The 23,229-nt window shown below is 41.2% G+C and overlaps 1 protein-coding gene and 1 long non-coding RNA gene across 3 annotated transcripts in view; one reads left to right on the top strand and one right to left on the bottom strand.

Moving 5' to 3' along the window:
- Positions 1–20,149, bottom strand: part of LOC126174766 (uncharacterized) — a 254,952-nt gene extending 234,803 nt beyond the window's left edge. Inside the window, exon 1 of the long non-coding RNA XR_007535482.1 lies at positions 20,051–20,149. This is a non-coding gene — a long non-coding RNA (uncharacterized LOC126174766). The remainder of the gene's footprint in view (positions 1–20,050) is intronic.
- LOC126174765 (probable chitinase 10) lies at positions 13,808–21,992 on the top strand. Of its 2 annotated transcripts, none has more exons than XM_049921103.1 (3): positions 13,808–13,865; positions 19,460–20,308; positions 21,236–21,992. In XM_049921103.1, exons 1-3 carry the CDS (start codon positions 13,853–13,855, stop codon positions 21,601–21,603), a joined length of 1,230 nt encoding a protein of 409 aa, XP_049777060.1. In that variant the 5' UTR covers positions 13,808–13,852; the 3' UTR covers positions 21,604–21,992. The 2 variants fall into 2 exon arrangements, with proteins under 2 accessions (XP_049777060.1, XP_049777059.1); XM_049921102.1 differs by having other exon boundaries at positions 19,460–20,617.
- The last annotated feature ends 1,237 nt before the right edge of the window (positions 21,993–23,229 follow it).

Raw genomic sequence — 23,229 nt, 5'->3', positions numbered from 1 at the left:
TGTACAGAAAACTGGAATAGAGATCAACACAAAAATCATTTCGCCCTTTTTATTGCTCATGAAAACCACACATTGCATGTTGTACCACTATACAGCGAGATCTCCAAATTGCTGTACACACCGGTACCTCTTATACCCAGTAGCACGTCCTCTTGCACTGATGCATGCATGTCATCAAGACACTGTTGGTCCACATTGTTCCACTCCTCAATGGCGATTCGGCGTAGATCCCTCATAGTGGTTGGTGGGTCACATCGCCCATTAACAGCCCTTTTCAATCTATCCCAAGCATCTTCGACAGGGTTCATTCTAAAGAACATGCTGTCCACTCCAGTAGAGCGATGTCGTTATCTTGAAGGAAGTCATTCAAAAGAGGTGCACGATAAGGGCGCGAATTGTCGTCCATGAGGACGAATGCCTAGACAATATGCTGCCAATACGATTTCACTATCGGTCGGAAGATGACATTCACGTATCGTGCAGACGTTACGTCGCCTTCCATGGCGACATCAGCACCACGTAATGTCACCCTAAAACATCAACGAAGCTCCACCTTGCTGCAATCTCTGGACAGTATGCCTAAGGCGTTCAGCCTGACCAGATTGCCTCCAAACACGTCTCCGACTATTGGCTGCTTGAAGGCATATGCACACTCATCTGTGAAGAGAACGTGATGCCAATCCTGAGCGGTCCATTCGGCATATTCTTGGGCCCATCTGTACCGTGCTGCTTGGTGTCGTGGTTGCAAAGATGAACCTCGCCATGGACGTGGGCAGTGAATCTGGCGTCATGCAGCGTAAATAGTCAAAGGGACTATATCTGTGATATATCCACAGTCAACGTCTATCTTTAGGAGTTCTTGGAACTGGGGTGACGCAAAACTTTTTTTGATGTGTGCAGATGACAGTTTATAAGTATCGCAGAAAAACTTTTGGCAGCTTTGTTCAAAATATGATATGTGTCTGAGGTTTCTATTATCTAACTGTTGGTGTGGAATTTCTTCTCCTTCTTCAGTTTTTTTGTCTAGCTGTAAGTACAACAATATATCGCGGTCACTTATTTTAGAAATGTGCGTCTACAAGCACGATCTATTCACGCCTGAGCTGCTGGGTACATGTAAGTGGCGCCGCCAGCTAGCACTCTGAAACAAACTTCTGTTTCCTCCATACGGTGGTGAGATGTGGATTTGCTTCCAACTTAAAAACAGTTGCGATATGTTAATTACATTTTGTTCACAGCATCGTACCACCTAAAATGAACAAAACTTAAAGGAGCCAGGGATCACATTTTTCATTGAAAGCCATGCAAATTTAATGCTGCAGAGTCTAGAGAATTAAATATCACAGTAACTACGACGAATGTCGAAAAAACAGACACTTCATTATCGAGTTGTGATGAGAAACTATAAGAAACGAAAGAAATGAGCTTCGTGCACTAACTAAGGTCTTTAGTATCAAATGGAAGGTGTTATTTATAGTAGTGAAGAAAACGCGTAAATTTCGAACAAGTCATTTTTAGTGTGTTAAAGGAAAAGACGAACTTTTACCGAAAAACTAACTCCTAGAGTTGATATAACTTTCCTTAATTTAGATGCAGTATTTTTTTGTTACAATTTAAAGGTCTTTTATTGTTTACAGCATGGAAACCGGAAAATTTTTTCTCATGCACTACTATCAGCTACTTTGTGGAACAAGGGCCGTGTTTATCATGTCGCACAACTACAAGCCCCCTTACGCCATTTCACTGCCAGGACATTCTCCTGTCCCGTTTTCCTTCGTGGTGCACAGAGGAAAAGAAACCGTACCATAGTCGTGCCAAACGGAAGGAAAATAACGTACAAATGCATTTTTGTAATAGTAAGCGGGGTTCTTATTACAGCATGCGTGAATACAAGAATGAAAGGTATCTTCTTAAAAGCGTCGTGGCAGCCTTGAGCAGTTCGCACCATTGCGGAACCTCAACATATGTAAATTTACCGGCGGGCCGGAGTGCCCAAGCGGTTCTAGGCTCTACAGTCTGGAACTGCGCGACCGCTACGGTCTCAGGCTCGAATCCTGCCTCGGGCATGGATGTGTGTGACGTCCTTAGGTTAGTTAGATTTAAGTAGTTCTAAGTTCTAGGGGACTGATGACCTCGATGACCTCAGACGTTAAGTCCTATAGTGCTCGGAGCCATTTGATTTTGTAAATTGACCAGCTGGGGGCATAGAGTAGCTGAACTGACAATAACAGTACGTCCTAGACCAAATATTTTAGTAAAACAATGGCATTTTGGAGGTTATCCTCTATTACGGCACACCAGTTCGGTGTACTGGAAGCTAACGCGTGGAGTACTAATTTAGAATACTGTGAGTAAGAGTTAGAAAGGAAGTGTATTTCGTGGAATATTTTGATTATGGCTATCGTGATGTTACAGAGACCAAGGCATACTGGTCGTGAGAAACAGTAGCGATTATGTGGTACCAGATTAAATATACCTCGTTAATCTTTCAGCCGTGTAGGTTGTACACTATACAAGAATTGAAATAGACTCGCGGCTGCTAACAGTCAATCTTCCAGGAGGAGTCAAATGAAAATGAGACAGGCGGAAAAACGTAAGTAAACCGTTTATTATTTCAAAAGTAATCGCTATAACTGTCAACACATTTATCCCTCTTCAAGACCAGAAAGTCAGTACCCTATGGGGAAATGTAGCGGTTGCCTACTGTTACAATCCCAGAGTGATTTTTCTTTCCCAAATTGACTCTATCGACGCCGGTCTCATTGTTAATGAATTACGCTAACCACTTTTTCCCGATATTCACGTAATTCTCAGCTTTTGCTGGGAGTGTGCTTTTTGTTATATTTATTCATTTGTTCCCTTCTTTTATTCTACTGGGTAATCACGAGACTGTTCTAGATGCATTTTATCCAAAAGTACGTACTTTATGAAAAATTAGTCATCCAGCACTTTGAATCTCAGTTTAAAACGAATATTGACAAAAATAATTATTAATGGCATTACAAGTTACATACTGAAATAATACATGAATTCCTATTTTTCAAATTTATCATATTAATGTCACAGAATCGATCAATACAATTTCCCTGAAGAGACTTGTTTGAACATGATAGTCCTTTGTTATTAGATGTTACTACATGACAGTAGGTAGTGAGTCGTAGAGTTCTTTGTTAACTGTGGGTATTTTAATGGACTAGTAACAGGCGGATTATGTTATTAACGTAACTTTATCAAGATTTATGCAAGAAATAAGCAAAGATTTGTGAGCTATATGGTCGTCACAGAAAAGTTCAAACTAGAAGGTGTGGAATTAAAAGACAATTATTTCAGTAATTTCGTGGTCAGCCTCGATCCCATTTACGGATTATGTGAATGGAATTTTACCGCCACTTAACACTGACGCCGCAAAAAGGAAAGCTGAATATTCTTTTTCTGTTTTCTGGCACTACTACTGTTATAATTTCCACGCCACTGTAATATATGCAGTTTACGTATACAATGAGACGACAAAAAGGCATGGGACACCTCCTAATCTCTACTTTTGTTTGGCGAAGTGCAGCAGTTCGACGTGGCATGGACTCGACAAGACGCTGGGAGACTTCTGCAGAAATTTTGATCCATGCTGCCTCTACAGCCGTCGAGAGCTGCGAAAGTGTCACCGGTGCAGGTTTTGCGCACGAACTGATCTCTCGATATGTCTGATAAATGTTCGATGGGATTCGTGTGGGGCTATCTGGCTGGCCAAATTATTCGCTCGAATTGTCCAGAATGTTCTTCAAACCAATCGCGAACAGTTTTGTTCCGGTGACATGGCGCATTATCATCCATAAATGTTCCATCCTCGTTGAAGTCCATGAATGGCGGCAAACGGCCGTCAAGTAGCCGAACGTAACCATTTCCAAGCAATGGTCGGATCACTTGGATCGTAGGAGCGAGTCCACTCCATGTAAACACAATTATGGACGTATCACCATTTGGATAGTGGACTTTTCACGACCTGGGTCCATGGCTTCGTGGAGTCTGCACCACACTCGAACCGTAACGTCAGCCCTCTTTCTTTTTGAGTCATCAGTCTTCTGCCTGGTTTGATGTGGCCCAACACCAATTCCGCTTATGTGGCAACCTCTTCATCTTGGAGTAGCACTCGCAACCAACGTCCTCAAAAAAATGGTTCAAATGGCTCTGAGCACTATAGGACTTAACATCTGAGGTCATCAGTCCCCTAGAACTTAGAACTACTTAAACCTAACTAACCTAAGGACATCACACACGTCCATGCCCGAGGCAGGATTCGAACCTGCGACCGCGAACGTCCTCAATTATTTGCTACATATATTTCTATCTCTGACTTCCTCTACACTTTTTGCCCTCTAGTATCATGGAAGTCATCCTTGATTTCTTCAAAGATGTCCTATCATCCTGTCCGTTCCCCTTGTCAGTGTTTTCCACATATTCCTTTCCTCACCAATTACGCAAGAACCTCCTCATTCCTTATCTTATCTGTCCACCTAATTTTTAATATTCGTTTGTAACACCACACTCAAATCCTTCGATTCTCTTCTGTTCTGGTATTCCCACAGTCCATATTTCACTACCATACAATCCTGTGCTCCAAACGTACGTTCTCAGAAATTTCTTCCTCAAATTAAGGCCTATGTTTAATACTAGTAGATTTCTCTGGACCAGGAATGCCCTTTTAGCCAATCCTAGTCTCCTGTTGATGTCCTTGCTCCGTACGCCATTGATTATTTTGCTGCCTCAGTAGTAGAATTCCTTAACTTCACCTACTTCGTGACCATGAATTCTGATGTTAAGTATCTCGATGTTCTCATTCCTGCTACTTCTCATTACTTTCGCCTTTCTTTCCTGACTAATCTCTTTAACTTCAGCCCAATCTTCATCTCTACTACACTGTGATCTGAGTCTGTAACTGAATTAGTCTTTCTCCTCTCTCCCATTCCTTCTCCCAAGCCCTTATTCTCCTGTAACCGTTTCTTCTACTCCTTCCCCTACAAATGCATTCCAATTCCCCATGACTATTATGTTTTCGTATCCCTTTACGTACTTTGTTACCCTTTCAATATCATCATATCCTTTCTCCATCTCTTCATGTTCAGCTTGCCATGTCGGCACGTATACCCGAACTATCATTATCGATGTTGATTTGCTGACGATTCTGGCTAGAACAATCCTATCACTGAACTCAAAATGGTTCAAATGGCTAACTTCTAAGGTCATCAGTCCCCTAGAACTTAGACCTATTTAAACCTAACTAACCTAAGGACATCACACACACCCATGCTCGGGGCAGGACCGTAGCGGTCGCGCGGTTCCAAACTGTAGCGCCTAGGACCGCTCGGCCACCCGGGCTGGCTCACTGAACTGTTCACAGTAACACACAGTCTCCTCTTCCTTCCTATTCATAACGAATCCTACTCCCATTATACGATTTTCTGCAGCTGTTGATATTACGCTATACTCAGCTGACCATAAATCATTGTCTTCTTTCCATTTAACTTCACTGACCCTCAAAAACTCAGATCGAGCCTCTGGATTTCCCTTTTCAGACTTTCTAACTTCCATATCACGTTCAAGCTACTGACATTCCACGCCCTGACTCGCAGAACGTTATCCTGTCGTTGGTTATTCAGTCTTTTTCTCATGGCCACTTCTCCGTAGGTAGTACCCTCCTGGAGATCCGAATGGGTGATGATTCGGTAATATTTTCCCAATGGACAAAAAATCCTAGGAAGTTCTGGTCTTACGTTAAGTCAGTAAGTGGATCGATACAGCTTATCCAGACACTCTGGGCTGATAATGGCATTGAAACAGAGGATGACACGCGTAAAGCTGAAATATTAAACACCTTTTTCCAAAGCTGTTTCACAGAGGAAGACCACACTGCAGTTCCTTCTCTAAATACTCTCACGAACGAAAAAAATGGCTGACATCAAAATGTGTGTCCAAGGAATAGAAAAGCAACTGAAATCACTCAACAGAGGAAAGTCCACTGGACTTGACGGGATACCAATTCGATTCTACACAGAGTACGCGAAAGAACTTGCCCCCCTTCTAACAGCCGTGTACTTCAAGTCTCTAGAGGAACGGAAGGTTCCAAACAATTGGAAAAGAGCACAGGTAGTTACAGTTTTCAAGAAGGGTGGTCGAGCAGATTCTCAAAACTATAGGCCTGTATCTCTGACATCGATCTGTTTAGAACTTGTTTTTTGCTCGCGTATCATGTCGTTTCTGGAAACCCAGAATCTACTCTGTAGGAATAAATATGGACTCCGGAAACAGCGATCGTGTGAGACCCAACTCACTTTATTTGTTCATGAGATCCAGAAAATATTAGATACAGGCTCCCAGGTAGATGCCACTTTCCTTGACTTCCGGGAGGCGTTCGGTACAGTTCCGCACTGTCGCCTGATAAACAAAGTAAGAGCCTACGGAATACCAGAGCAGCTGTGTGGCTGGATTGAAGAGTTTTTAGCAAACAGAACACAGCATGTTGTTCTCAATGGAGAGACGTCTACAGACGTTAAAGTAACCTCTGGCGTGCCACAGGGGAGTGTTATGGGACCATTGCTTTTCACAATATATATAAATGAGCTAGTAGATAGTGTCGGAAGTTCCATGCGGCTTTTCGCGGATGATGCTGTGGTATACAGAGAAGTTGCAGCATTAGAAAATTGCAGCGAAATGGAGGAAGATCTGCAGCGGATAGGCACTTGGTGCAGGGAGTGGCAACTGACCTTTAACATAGACAAATGTAATGTATTGGGAATACATAGAAAGAAGGATCCTTTATTGTATGATTATATAATAGCAGAACAAACACTGGTAGCAGTTACTTCTATAAAATATGTGGGGGCATGCGTGCGGAACGATTTGAAGTGGAATGATCATATAAAATTATTTGTTGGTAAGGCGGGTGCCAGGCTGAGATTAATTGGGAGAGGCGTTAGAAAATGTAGTCCATCAACACGGAAGGTGGCTTACAAAACACTCGTTCGGCCTATACTTGAGTATTGCTCATCAGTGTGGGATCCGGACCAGGTCGGGTTGACAGAGGAGATAGAGAAGATCCAAAGAAGAACGGCGCGTTTCGTCACAAGGTTATTTGGTAAGCGTGATAGCGTTACGGAGATGTTAAGCAAACTCAAGTGGCAGACTCTGCAAGAGAGGCGCTCTGCATCGCGGTGTAGCTTGCTGTCCAGGTTTCGAGAGGGTGCGTTTCTGGATGAGGTCTCGAATATATTGCTTCCCGGTACTTATACCTCCCGAGGAGATCACGAATGTAAAATTAGAGAGATTCGAGGACGCACGGAGGCTTTCCGGCAGTCGTTCTCCCCGCGAACCATACGCGACTGGAACAGGAAAGGGAGGTAATGACAGTGGCACCTAAAGTGCCCTCCGCCACACACCGTTGGGTGTAGATGTAGATGGAGGGATAATCATGTCTTTTTTGAAAAATTACAGGCTCTTAGCAACTTAAATCGGGACTCATCTGACCAGGCCACAGTTTTCGAGTCGTGTAGGGTCCAATCGATAAGGTCACGAGCCCTGGAGTGAAGCTGAAGGCGATGTCGTGCTGTTAGCAAAACCATTCACGTCGGTCATGTGCTGGCGTTGGGCATTAACTCCAGATGTTGCCGCATTGTCCTAACGGATACGTTCGTCATACGTTCCACATTGAATTCTGCGATTGTTTCACCCACTACTGATTGTCTGTCAACAATGACAACGTTACGCTAACGCCACTACTCTCGTTCGTTAAGCGAAGGTCGTCGGTCACTGCGGTGTCCGTAGTGAGAGGTATTGACTGAAATTTGATGTTCTCGACACACTTTTGACACTATGTATCTCGGAATATTGAATTCCCTGACGATTTCCGAAATAGGATGTCCCTTGCGTCTAGTTCCACGAAAACGGAAGAATGCCACTGCGTTCCCGTCTTGCTCTACCGATATAGTGCTCCCTCTAAGATGATGTGTTTGCTACTGCTTCCCAGTACGGTTGATGTGAATGAACAAAAGAAGTTTGTCACCGAGAAAAACGTGATGGCCCAAATGGTGCACTGCTTCACAACGTATTACCATTCTCTCCAGTCGATTCAGAAGAAGTTTCTGAAGGCCGTCTGATGAATTAATTGTAACGGATATTAGTAGTGTATTGCAACTGTAAGAAATACGTGGCACTGTCCTTAAAACATGCTATTTTTTTAATATTTAAACCACATGGCAAAAATACGTGTTTAAAGCTGATTGGACGCCTTTCTAACTGACCACTTGCATGTCTTCCGATCTGCTTATGTAAGCATAGGCATGCGAAAAAATATTATCGATGTCAGGCGAGAGATACATACCACTTAAATTAATGAGAGATGGTACTTATCCCCCATAGTACGCGAAACAGGGCAGAACACTGTTGCAGAAGCAACGAGAAAGCATGCGACATTTAAAAGAACACGAAATCCTCAAAATTGATCAAGTTTATAGAAGCTCTAAATTTATAGTCAATTTCAGTGCGAGATGCATCGAACAGTTTCTACAACGACATCTGGCAGAAAACGCAAATAGATTCTCGTCATACACAAAGTACACCAAAACCAAGACGCAATCAACACCTATACTGCACGATAACAAAGGTTAAGTAAAGAAAAGTTACTAAATATGGTTTTCCGGAACTTCTCTACGATAGAAGACGAAGTAAATATTCCAGAATTCGAATCATGAACAACTGTCAATATGAGTCACTTACTAGATATCCTCTGTGTAACTAAGCAGCTTGAATCACTTGATAAAGGCAAGACCTCCGGTTTAGATTGTACGTGAATCAAGTTCATTTCAGAATATGTTGATTCAATAGCTCCATGCGTACCAATCATGTACAACCGCTCGCTCGTTAAAATATCCGTACCTAAAGCCTGCAAGTTACACAAGTCACACCAATACTCAAGAAAGGCAGTAGATGTAATCCATTGAACTACAGACCCACATTACTAACGTCGATTTGCAGTAGGATTAATGGAACATATACTGTGTTCGAAGGTTATGAATTATCTCAAAGAAGACGATTTATTGACATACAGTCAGCACAGATTCAGAAAATATCGTTCTTGTTAAACAAAACTAGCTTATTATTCTCGCGAAATAATGAGTGATATCGACAGCAGATGTCGGGCTGATACGATATTTTTAGACTTCCTGAAGACTTTCAACATCGTGCCTCACGAGCCTCTTCTAATCAAATTGCTTGCGTATGGAGTGTCGTTTCAGCTGTGCGATTGGATTCGTAATATCCTGTCAGAATGGTCACATTTCGAAGTAACTGACGAACAGTCATCGAATAAAACATAAGTAATATCTGGCATTCCCGAAGAAAGTGTTACAGGCACCGCTACTGTTTCTGATGTACATAAACGATATAGGAGACAATCTGAGCAACCCTCTTAGATTGTTTGCGGATGAAGCAGTCAATTATTGTCTTTTCAGTCATCTCACGATCAAGACCAATTACAAAATGATGTAGACAAGATGTCTGTATGGTGCGGAAAGTGTCAATTAACTCTAAATAATGAAATGTATGAAATCATCCGCATGAGTACTACAAGAAATCCCCTACATTTCGGTTACACGAGACATGACACAAATCTAAAGACTGTAAATCTGAAAATTCAACTACACATTTAGGAATTACAATTACGAATAACTTAAATGCCGGCCGGTGTGGCCGTGCGGTTCTAGGCGCTTCAGTCTGGAACCGCGTGACCGCTACGGTCGCAGGTTCGAATCCTGCCTCGGGCATGGATGTGTGTGATGTCCTTAGGTTAGTTAGGTTTAAGTAGTTCTAAGTTCTAGGGGACTGATGACCACAGATGTTAAGTCCCATAGTGCTCAGAGCCATTTGAGCCAATAACTTAAATTGGAACTATCACGTATATGATGTTGTGGATAAAGCAGGTCAAAGACTTTGATTTATTGCCAGACCATTAGAGAGCGCAACAAGTCTACTAAAGGGACTGCTTGCACCACGCCTGTCTGCCCTCGGACAATGAAAAAGTTCAAAGAAGGGAATCTCATTTTATAAAATAGGGGAGGGAGTACCACGGACATGATACGTGAACTGAGATGACAATTCTTATAAGAAAAGACTTGTTCGTTACGGCTGGATCTTCTTGGGAGATTTCAATCACAGACTTTATCCTCTGATTGCGAAAATATTCTCTTGGTGCCTACCTGCAAAGGGAGACATGATTGTCACGACAGAATAGGAGAAATCAGAGCTCGCAATGAAAGGTTTAAGTTCTCGTTTTTCGCTTGCGGCGTTGGAGAGTGGAGAGGTAGAGAAATTGTTTGAAGGTGGTTGTATGAACCCTCTGCCAGGAATTTTGTTGTGAATTGAAGAGTAATCAAGTAGATGTAATGTAGATGTAGACATCAGATACATAGACACAAATAAATTTCGGAATCAAATTAACAAAAGAAGCATCATTTTGACCATCAGCAGAAATGTTATACAACAGTTATGTAGTAAATCTGTTAAGTATCATACTGTGTTCCCTAAGACACACCGAATGCGCACTAGTGGATATCTAACGGTCAAAACCAGTGAAACGTTTATTTACTATTCTCCTTTCGGGAATGTATATTGTAGCCCTATTAGTATTTTTCTGGAAAGTGCTCCACTAATAGTGCAAATTATTAAAACAAGTAACAGGATTAAACGCACGTCAATTTCTGGGATATTTCATCGTTTTCAAATGATAGAGTATGGCAGTTTTCTACAAAAATAAGTTCTTTATCGGGGCTGACTAGAAAATGTTGATGTTATGGTATGATGGATCAGGTTATTAAATAATTGTTTTTTTATTTATTTTTTAATGAGGATGTCGTTGACAGCACGAATCATGTTTTATGTTGAGGCGAATCAGTTAACTCATTGTCAACGAAAAGTCTTTTACCAGTAAGTTGGTTATTATCACATGGGCACCTTATAATGGAGCTTTGATTCTTAACCGTAATGCAGTTTCCTGTCATCTCAACAACCTATAATAGTGCTTATAGTTGACTTTCGTTGATAGTCACATGTAGTGCAGATGGATTTCGAATCAGATCACGCGTTGAAACTGCTACGAGGTGTCTACAAGCTTTTTTATATTAGAGGTCATTATCAAGGGCAGCTTATTTTGCGTATCAATTAGAATTATGCTCCTGTGCACTAAAAGTTTCAAATTTAATATTGCGAGATGTTTGCTCTAGGAAAAGAAACTGTGAAAATTGACTTGTCGAAGACCAAGATACGTTCAGGAATCTTTCGAAAACTCCTAAAATCTAGCAAAGCATAAATTATGATGAATAACTGTTTGTGTATGTATGTTTGGGTATGTGCTACTTGTAGATAGCTGAGACTCAAACTCTCTCGTTAAAGCATTTACAGCAAGAAAAGGCTGTTTCGTTATGTCATACTGAAAAACTCCGAACTCTCGAATCAAATGCGATTTCATGCTTAACGTGTTAGGGTGAAAGAAGAAAATCCCCGAAGTATTTCCCTTCTCTAATTCTCCCTACACAGCCGTGAACTTGGGAGTGTTTTAAGTAGATCTTTTGCGTAATTCGTAAACTTCACCTTCTTTGAAGGTAAAATGGTGCCGATAGTGTCTTGTATTATTTTTTTCCCTTCCACATTACTTAGAGCCCTCAGTGTCTGAGGCTACAGTGTAATGTAGTGTCCAATGCGCTACTTTGTTTTGGAAAAATGGAATTCGTATATCCGGTCTGTTCGTACACGGATTATGCATTTTTTCCTTTGCGTTTCGTCGCCAAGTTTCAAAAATTGGCACTGCTGAGGTACCTTGATAAAAAATTTGCGGTAAAGGTAAAGTCCGTGGTACTCAATCCGTAAACTGGGTTCTGGCCTGACTGAAGGTAGAGTGCACCACTTCCATCTGCAGCGGCATTATGTGGGGTAGGGTGGTTAGTCGACCGCATTCCGCCTTTTAGGGCGATGTTACACTATAAAATGTAATGGACGAAGTTGTTTCGTACAGTATATGGGACTCAGCGTAACAAGGAACTTTCGTCAAATGTCGCCTAACGTACAGTTTATTTGATCAAATCCAGCGCATCGCCTTAGATCTGATCAAAGAAATTGTTCCTCTTTTGTTTCCTTCAATGAGAAATGTAACCTCTAGGACCGCTTGCATCGCTGTAGCTGTCTGACATCCAATGTTTATTAACATGTCTTCGAAATTAACATGGTGTGTCGCATCTACGACGAAATTGTACGGGGCAGATGAAGCACTGTATCCCGAATACAAAAACACAATATGAAGAAACGAGAGCTGTAAGAAAATTGTTATGGCCATTAACCGTAAAGTACGTTCAGGATGTATCCCCAGGATAGAAAACAGAAATTCTACAACTTATGTAGAAATAAAAATATTTTTATGGCCTTAGTAAGTACTAAACAGGTATTTGCCTTCAGCTTCAAACATTTCTGGTATTCCTTTTTGTCAATGTGCACTGCGGTATTCGAGCGCTGCATTGTAGAGTACCTCTCTCTTGCTGCAAGAAATAGCAACGTTACGGTGTGTCTGTCCTTTGCTGATATAGATAAGCCACTATCCTGAGCACGTTTTAAAATGTACTCTCGCTTATTCGCAAGTAATTTTCATACGACTTTACATTCTTGACTTGCAGCTTCCGTGAACAAATTTTGTTGTAGGCTTTTATTATATCCCCGTGAAACGACTCTGTTCCTCTTCCAAATGCAAACATAATCCAATCGTAATACACAGTTTCAGGCCACAATAAAAAGTCATTGTACATCATTCTGAAACTCTGACGAAATATTGGATGAGAGTGTAATACCACCCTTTTGCTCCGCGTAAAACATCTTTGTCCAGTATTTGATTGGATTTCTTTGTCCAACAAACTTGATTGTATAATGGCCCCTCATCCGCTGGAAAGATCTCCCTTAACTCAAACTGATAACAGGGCGAGTGGACAGGTGTTCATCCTGGACGGACTGGAACGAGAAGAAATCCCCACTCCCACTCAGGATTGAACCCGAGATATCTCGGAATGGAGTCCAGAACTCAACTTGCTAGACCGTCACGTCTACTAAAAGATTTATGAGAATAGTTATCTACCTTAATACGTCTGATGAAGGAACAATTAGTGTGGAGAATAACTTAAGTCAATGGCGTCTTTAAGCTAGATACGTTGTTAAACTACTGTGAATATTAAAAAATCATCCCGACAATTATTGTTACATTTTATAAAAAATAGGTACGTTTTATAAAAAAGTATGATCGTACATTGCATAAACCCATGCAGCTGCATGTTATTGCTCTTTCCAACATCCAATAAGTGAACTGCATATCCATTATTCCTTTGCATCGTAACCGACTTCCAGGTACATATCAAAATGTTGAAATGTTACATAATAACAGAAATATCTGATATGTGTGAAGAACAGCAATCTTTATTTCCGTCATGCGCAATCAATACGTGCTTGTGGTGGGGTCAACTGCTGTAACTAAGCGCATAGTGCATTTCCCAGCCAAATATATCCCCGTATCTCCGTACGTAATGAGATGACGTGAGATACAATCTAAAGAGCGTGTCAAAGAATGGGCGTATTGCTTTCGCACTGTAACCTTCCGAAATTTGGCATTTCCCGTTCGTGGCATACCACCTGTTGCACTTTGCGAGATAAGATCAAGATAACTCGTTTCACTGTGATAATTCCATACGTGCTGTGATATATAAGCTCTAGCCGCCACTGGTTATCCATAGTAGGCGCATTCGCTTAGAACCGACGAAATCTCCGACGCGTTTCCGACATGAATGTACGAGGTGAGTTACAGCAATAGCTTATTTTACCGTCTGTGTTTGTGTTTGCCTCTGCTATCTTTCAAAGGGTTCCCTATACAGATGTGTTAGACATGCACTAGGGATCGACTCTATACCACATACGTTTCTGTGTCTGTTTATTTAGGATCCCCAAGGGGATTGCCACTGGGAATAGGGTGCAACGTTTTCATGTTTCTTGTGTACTTCGTCTCTGCAGAAAGTTTACCACTTGTGACCTGTTTTCAGATTTGTTGATTAATAACTGTAATTAAAGCAACATTCAGTTAATTAAGAGATGAAATAAGAAATTAGGACAATGTTAGATAGAACTTATGGTTTCGTTACTTAAAGTCACAAATTTATTAGCAGCTATGACTTACTGAGTGCTTATTGGATGTTCTGTGATTGAGACCACTCGGTTTAGTTTCTTATTCTACCACTCTGGTATTTGACAGAAGTTTTTCCTGTAGCATGGTAAGCATTATTTTTATTCATTTATTAAACTATAATTTTGCCTAGATGGGTCATATAAGGCACTATTTTGCGACAGAATTTCACTGTTAATAAACGTTAAGCATTGCAGTTTTGCATGTTAAACAAAAATCGCTCTTCCCTCCATCCAACTTGTAGTTCCGTATTGATTGCATAATACTTTACTACACAGAACTTGAGAAATTTTCTTCTGTAATTCTGCTACTGACTCGATTGTTAATTTGTTATAAAATTCTCTGCTCATCCACTTCTATAGGAGCACTGCAATAATGTTAAGTTTTACAAACACTTCATTAAATTAAAGGTGTTTCTTCTTAAATGTGTAGTTTAACAGGTATTATAGTTTCGTATGCTGCTGAGTTTTTCTAAAGAGTTATCCAACCCACATTTGCTCATACCATTGAGATGACTCATCTTATGGACTTCTTTGCATAATTGTACCTGAGAAGAGCTGTTGGACGTAATGTACACAATAATGGATTTATCATTGTGCTTAAAGCAACGGTAACAGCATTAAAAGACTTTACTTCGAATGACTCAGAAAATAAACGACTATCCCAATGCTCCCACCTCAATTTCTGCATTTCTTCACCCTGAATCGTAAGATAAAGTTAGGAAATCTTTTTGAATGTTGAACATTTCAAGAGCCGAAATTATTGATGTTGCTATTGTGGTCTTCACTCTGAAGACTGGTTTGTTGCAGTTCTCCGTGCTATTCTACCTTGTGCAAGCCTCTTCAACTCTGAATAACTGCTGCAGCCTATATCCTTCTGAATCTGCTTGTTATATTCATTTCTTGGTCTCATCCAACGATTTTTACTCCTCCCCCACTGCACCCCACCGCTAAACTGGATACCCCTTGATGTCTCAGAATGTGGCCTAGCAACAGGTCCCTTTTTTTAGTCTAGCTGTGCTACAAATTTCTTTTCTCCGCAATTCTATTCAGTACCTCGTAACTGGTTACGAGATCTATCTATTTAACCTTCGGCAGTCTTCTGTAGTACATTTCGTAAGCTTCTATATAGACAGCTTATAGCTGTTTATCGTCACATAGCTACACTCCGTACAAATACGTCCAGAAGAGACTTCCTAACACTTAAATCTATATACTCTTCTTTATAAACGCTTTTTTGCCATTATCAGTATACTTTTTATATACTCTCTACTATAACCATCAACATTTATTTTGCTGCCTTAATAACAAAACTTATCGTCTACTTTTCCATCGGCACCACTCGATTGATTTCGACTTCATTCGATTATCCATGTCTTCCTTTTGTTAAAAAAAATTTTATACTCTCCTGTCAAGACACTGTCTATTCTGTTCAACTGCTCTTCCCAGTCCCCCTTTCATGCTCCTCTGCTCTTATAACTGCCTTTTGGTTTCTGTACAATTATTAAATAGAGTTTCGCTTCCTTCAGAATTTCAAAGAGAATACTCGAGTCAACTCGGTCAAAACCTTTCTCTAAGCTTGCAAATGCTTAATTATTATCAACGAAAAATATCTAAGTTTTGCTGATCATTGTAGAAGTATAATTTTTTTTATTTCTGTTCAAATTACTGTTTAACTCTGTGCTTGGCACGCCTTTTGCAAGCACCACTTAGTTTTTAATATACTCATAGCAGCAGTGAATTCATTCATCTCATTACATCTAACTGCTGTTTTTCCTAATCCGTGCATAAATTGTATGTTGTCGACTTTAGGGGTGTGAGCTAACATTTAACGACTAGAACAGGTGAGCTAATTAACCGTGACTGTTAGATTGCTTTATGTAATACTGTTTCTTTCACACGGTTACTTTATTTCACAAAAGGTTGATTGTGAATCCTGTTTAAAGATACTATAGCATTTGAAAAAACACCACATTCATTCTACGAAGGTCCACTGGAGCGTTCCTGTAGCCTTGTAGAATTTAATGGCTGCTTTCGCTCTACATTACTCGTCAAACTTGTGTTTCACATAGTAAATCACAAACTATTTAAGTTGAATTAGATGGTTGTAGCTAGAAAATGATGTAGATAGTCTGTAGTTTGGTTTTCGTAACAAACGTGTGGATCTGAATTATACTTTCTGTAAATGAGGATTGTTTACTTAGGACAGATTATTTGTCGTCATTCCTTGCTCCATCGTGGGTCAGCCTTAGCAACTAAACAGCAAACACTAAGCATACACCGAATGATTGAAAAATTTTCTGGTTTTCTGGTAGAATTACCAGTGTCACAGTCATTCCTTTTAATGATAGATGGAAAACATTTAATGATGTAATCCAAAAGTCCGTAATTATGACTGTGGACTATCAAATTGTTCCAAAGCCCTAGAACTCTGGGAAAACTCTTAGAACTTAGAAATTTGGTATCTGTTTCTCACGCAATGTATTTTCTATCTTGCCAACTATCTGGGTAAATTGGTACTTAGTGTTGCTGTATTATTTAAACCAATAAGTAGAAAGTAGAGGATTGTACACTGTGCTAGGTTTCCTATTTGCTGCGCTGTTCATACTAGTTCATTTTTTTATTTTTCTTGTTCTGTCTTGTATTTATGTTATCGACGAGTATTTATATTTCTGTTTACAAACATGAAACGTACATAATGAATAGTTTTCATTGTTTCCATCATGAGGACGGGCTCACCTGCATTAGTTTCAAACACGTGTTACACCATATGGAATTCATAATTTTGAAAGTATTTGTGATATTATATAGCCGTATGAATACTCCAGTTATGACTTTTGTAAGGATCCCGTGCTTTTGTCTTAAAATATGAAGCGTTTGGTCTGGTTTTGTGCCACTATCTTTTCAGGAAAATATGATGTAACAAACGTTTCTGATATTAAACCTTCTTCAACAGCGCCGACTGTAGAGATCTCGTGTCAATCCGAGCCTAATTCTGGCTTTCCGACAGCGAGTAACGTCTTTGTTGTAGTGATCTTACTGCCGTTGGTAGGCAGTACAAGCAATGGGAGTTTTAATAATCTTCACTGAAAGTTTTTAACACCTAAATGCCAATATGATTGGCTAAACAGTTAACACGACAGGGACAGCATTATCATACCACTACTCGTAATCCATTTAAAATTTACTTGAAGTTACAATGAGCGTCCGAATTTACATACCTTTGGATGTAGCTCACTCCATACATTTACAGTATCTTGAAACTGATCTAGAAGTTAACCGGTATTGCTGTACGAAAGTGAGTGATCATAGAGGAGACAGTGGTTTTCAAGGCCTTCCTCATGTGCAATACACTCTGGACACAGATCACTTTAAAACGATCCGCCTAATGTGAAAAAGGTCTTGGAACGATCTCGATTTTTCAGCTACGAATGTAAGGAGGAAAAATAAGATTATTTGTACTTTACACTACCTACAACTATCCGACAAGGACAGATTGTTTCTCACCATAAATACGACACATTGGGTAGCAGACAGGCTGTTACATTTTTAGCTCTCAGCCAAAGCCTTCTCTATAAAGGGAAACACACCCACACACATTCATTCACACAAAATAGCACACCTCAAGCACACATAAGAGCCACGCCCAACAGCTCGGACTAGCATGCTGGAATTGCAGCTCGAGCAGCAGGATATGGCTGTCATGTGCGAGTGAGGTGTCCTAGCTTGTGTGAATGAATTCGTGTTTGTGTCTGTCTGTGTGTGTGTGTGTGAGAGAGAGAGAGAGAGAGTGTGTGTGTGTGTTTGTGTGCGTGTATGTATGTGGGTATTTCCTTTTCGGAAGAGGGCATTGACCGAATGCTAAACATTTAATATTGTTTTCGTTGTGCCTGTCTTCAACTTATCCTTTCATCTTAAGGTGGGAAGCTACCCATCCTTATCCGTATATTGCCGATATTCCAACCAAGAATTTCTATGACTATCAGACAGTCATATAAACGTTTCCTGCAGCGCTGTGTACCGTCAGTTTGTGGTTTCAGAAAATAACCCATAAAACACTTTTGTCTTCGTAAGACAGATCACCTGAGCAAGTAAATTTTGCAACAGTCTGATCAGAATTAGATGTTAGATCATGCCATTTAATGTTACATAACTGGATTTTTCTATAGTTATCAAAAATTACTGAGCTGTATGTAACGGCCAGAATTTAAACTTGATGAATACTAACTCAGCAATTCTCACGCTTAGCATTTGCATCAACAAGCACGTTTTCAAACTTTTTCACAGAATTCATCTCGGGCTTACAGTGAAACACTAACGGAAGGAAATTCTTTTGCTGCCAGAGATATGTACGGGAATAATGACATTAACATAGCGTTAGAGTTAATATTTTAGTAATGGGAAGAGTAATTCAGTTTGGTATCTTCGAATACAAGCTGATGGTATAGTTTGGCATCTAAATAAACTTATTCCTGACAGACGAAAAAAATCCATTCGTAGAGTCCAACTGTGAAAGTGTTTACTTGTCATGGCTTCACTGGAAAGGCGGAAACAAAAGGGGGTTGGTATAAGATAAATGTCCCCCATTAAACTTTCGTCAACTGCACGTCATTCTCCACCAGCTTTCCTCTGTTCTGCTGCACAAAATACGTGTATCATGAGAAGCCTTGTCGGGACTCCGGAATTAAAACGTATAGCTCCAGGACTTTACCAGCGTACTGTGGAGCCATGGTCACTGGAATTTTTGTTTAAAGTAAAACGATCTGTTATGGCTTCATAGAAGCCATACATAACTTGTATTATTCGTTCTAGAAATATATGGAGAAATAATTACCAATAACTGTTTATAAACCAGGAAGGCTGTTGGGTACAGGGTGCAATATGCGCATTGGGAAATTATTTATTTTGGTTCGTTTTACTTCATTTCCATCTATATTTTAAACTTACCAGAAAAAAAAGAAAACACACTTCTACAGTACTTCGAAGGGAGTATGAAGTGGCAGCCAACAGCCAGTATAACCCAGTATAACAGCAGAGGGCAAAACATACTTATTCAGCGCATAATGACCACGACAATTCCATAATTCCTTTTGAGTCATAGTACAGAAAATTTACTGTTGTGTATAAAGTATGCTGTCATAACGAGTAAATTTGAACAAACAGAATGTCTCTCAGCGAAAGATAGTTAACGTTGACATTTCTTCTATTTCAGCAAGTGTGTTAACGACCGTCTTGGTCGTAATTGCTACTGCTGCCGTCCACGCATCACCTGTAGGCGACTGTCCGCCAGTAGATCCAGTGGATCACACAGACCATCTACCAGACAGCCAAAACTGTTCACTTTTCTACAAATGTGATCACGCAGCTCCTGTACTGTTTGTATGTCCTGATGGGTTGCACTTCAACCCCACATTGGAAGTCTGTGACTGGCCAGATAATGCAGGTTGCACAGGTGGATCAGCACCAACTTCGGCTCCCAGCTCCACTGCTGCACCTACAAGTGCTGCCACTACATCTGCTCCAACATCAGCACCAAGCTCAACAGCTAATCCTGCTCCATCAGGAGACTGCCCAGCTGTCGGTACATGTCCACAAAATGAAGATGAGAATTCTATTGCTAAGCACCTTCCTCATGCCTCAAACTGCAGTCAGTTCTGCAAATGTGACCATGGTAAACCCGTGACATTCGACTGTCCTGCTGGACTTCACTTCAATCCTACTCTGGAGGTATGTGACTGGCCAGAAAATGCAGGTTGCGCAGGTGGATCAGCACCAACTTCGGCTCCCAGCTCCACTGCTGCACCTACAAGTGCTGCCACTACAGCTGCTCCAACATCAGCACCAAGCTCCACAGCTAAACCTGCTCCATCAGGAGACTGCCCAGCTGTCGGCACATGCCCACAAAATGAAGATGAGAATTCTATTGCTAAGCACCTTCCTCATGCCTCAAACTGCAGTCAGTTCTGCAAATGTGACCATGGTAAACCCGTGACATTCGACTGTCCTGCTGGACTTCACTTCAATCCTACTCTGGAGGTATGTGACTGGCCAGAAAATGCAGGTTGCGCAGGTGGATCAGCACCAACTTCGGCTCCCAGCTCCACTGCTGCACCTACAAGTGCTGCCACTACATCTTCTCCAACATCAGCACCAAGCTCAACAGCTAAACCTGCTCCATCAGGAGACTGCCCAGCTGTCGGCACATGTCCACAAAATGAAGATGAGAATTCTATTGCTAAGCACCTTCCTCATGCCTCAAACTGCAGTCAGTTCTGCAAATGTGACCATGGTAAACCCGTGACATTCGACTGTCCTGCTGGACTTCACTTCAATCCTACTCTGGAGGTATGTGACTGGCCAGAAAATGCAGGTTGCGCAGGTGGATCAGCACCAACTTCGGCTCCCAGCTCCACTGCTGCACCTACAAGTGCTGCCACTACAGCTGCTCCTACATCAGCACCAAGCTCCACAGCTAAACCTGCTCCATCAGGAGACTGCCCAGCTGTCGGCACATGCCCACAAAATGAAGATGAGAATTCTATTGCTAAGCACCTTCCTCATGCCTCAAACTGCAGTCAGTTCTGCAAATGTGACCATGGTAAACCCGTGACATTCGACTGTCCTGCTGGACTTCACTTCAATCCTACTCTGGAGGTATGTGACTGGCCAGAAAATGCAGGTTGCGCAGGTGGATCAGCACCAACTTCGGCTCCCAGCTCCACTGCTGCACCTACAAGTGCTGCCACTACATCTGCTCCAACATCAGCACCAAGCTCAACAGCTAAACCTGCTCCATCAGGAGACTGCCCAGCTGTCGGTACATGTCCACAAAATGAAGATGAGAATTCTATTGCTAAGCACCTTCCCCATGCTTCAAACTGCAGTCAGTTCTGCAAATGTGACCATGGTAAACCCGTGACATTTGACTGTCCTGCTGGACTTCATTTCAACCCTACTCTGGAGGTGTGTGATTGGCCAGAAAATGCAGGTTGTGCAGGTGGATCAGCACCAACATCAGCTCCCAGCTCCACAGCTGCTCCCACAAGCGCTGCCACTACACCTGCTCCAACAGCTGCACCAAGTTCAACTGCCAAACCAACAGTGGCTCCCTCAGGAGACTGCCCAGCTGTCGGCTCGTGCCCACAAAATGAAGATGAGAACTCTATTGCTAAGCATCTTCCCCATGCATCCGACTGCACCAAGTTCTGCAAATGTGACCATGGGAAACCTGTCACATTCGACTGTCCTGCTGGACTTCACTTCAACCCTACTCTGGAAGTGTGTGACTGGCCATACCGTGCTGGATGTGCAAGTAAATCAGGATCAACTGCAGCCTCTAGCTCATCTACAGCTTGATCAACAAGGACTGCCACTACAGGGTGTACAACTTCAGCTGCACTTTAACTGCTGCACCTAGGAGCTCCATCATATCAGACTCTTGTAAGACAGTTGGATCACGTCTTGTGTATGATCATGTCTCTATTGTTAAGTGTCTTGCATACAGAACCAACTGCGGTGTATATTGTAGACGATTGAGTAATAACTAAGAATGTCTTGGTTGACTTCATTACAGTTTAAAATTGCAAGTGTGTGACTGTCCTTGTGCTGCTTGTCAATCGGTGAAAAGTGCATATATATGTGAACTGTGTATTACTTAGGAATTTTCCATGCGCTTATAATTATGTAATGTACATATTTGTTTGATTACTCACAATAAAGTCATACGTTTAATGCTGTGAAACTCATATTGTGTCCCTTTTCATTGGCATAGACGGAACATGTCAGGTATTTTGAAATATGTCTGCAGGTCATATGAAATATGCTATTCAATTTTGCCTGTATACTAAAATTGTAATCAGCGTTCATGACGGAAATTACCCTCTAAACCAACATCTATCTCTAAAGTCTACACCATTCTAATAACAGTAATACTTGCATTATAACATGTATGTTTCCCCTACTTTCGCTGTCGCAACTCGGCACAATGTTTGGACGTATAAACATCATACAAGTCTGGTCTTCTCAGAGCACGTAACACGTCGCAAGTGCAGGTTTATTCTAGCATTCCCAAAGCGAACGATTTATGAGTAGTCTTCGGTTTAACGGTGCTGTATGTCATTCAGATTCTTTCATCCAAATGCCATTATGTCATTCAGACGCCGGTCTAATATCTTCTCGCAGTATCGTGTGTGCAACTGGTTTTTACCTACTTTCTTTTCCCTTTCTTAAATATTCATGTTCCTCGAACAACCTTCTGCGTATTTCTTCCGCCGTTTAGAAAAAGTGGTTCAAATGGCTCTGAGCACTATGGGACTTAACTTCTGTGGTCATCAGTCCCCTAGAACTTAGAACTACTTAAACCTAACTAACCTAAAGACATCACACACATCCATGCCCGAGGCAGGATTCGAACCTGCGACTGTAGCAGTCCCGTCCGCCGTTTAGCTTTCCCTTCTTTGCTTAGTACTGATTTGCATTGTGAACTTATGATATTCATGCAGCTGTTTCTCTTCAGTCTTTGTGTGAGCGGTACTTGTCTTTATCCAAGATTTGGGTACCCCTAGCCACTTCTGTTTAGCCATTTCACACCTCCTGTCAGTCTCACTATTACATGTTTGTAGTCCCTTCCACCTGCTTCACTTGGTGCATTTCTATATTTTCTCCTTTCATCAGGTAAATTCAATACCATCTCTCTTATCCATGGATTTCTACTATACCTTTTGCTTTTACTTATTTGATCCTCAGTAATGCCTGATATTTTCAGAGAAGTAGAAGGTGATCGCACGTAAATAGTTAAAATGTAATTTTTCTAGGAAAGTACTTTTTTACCCAGACGGCGTACACATATGAAGACTAAAATTTATCTAGTAGAATAGTTTCACTTGTGAGTGCAATTATCCTCATATCTACAAACAACCACAAAACACAAAATTCCGCCTTAAATAAAAAGGCTTAATATTTTTGAACGAAACGAGAATGCCA

The sequence above is a fragment of the Schistocerca cancellata genome, chromosome 3 (genome assembly GCF_023864275.1).
Source record: "Schistocerca cancellata isolate TAMUIC-IGC-003103 chromosome 3, iqSchCanc2.1, whole genome shotgun sequence".
In the NCBI taxonomy this organism is placed as follows: Eukaryota; Metazoa; Arthropoda; class Insecta; order Orthoptera; family Acrididae; genus Schistocerca; species Schistocerca cancellata.
This window is presented reverse-complemented; position numbering and strand designations above follow the sequence as displayed.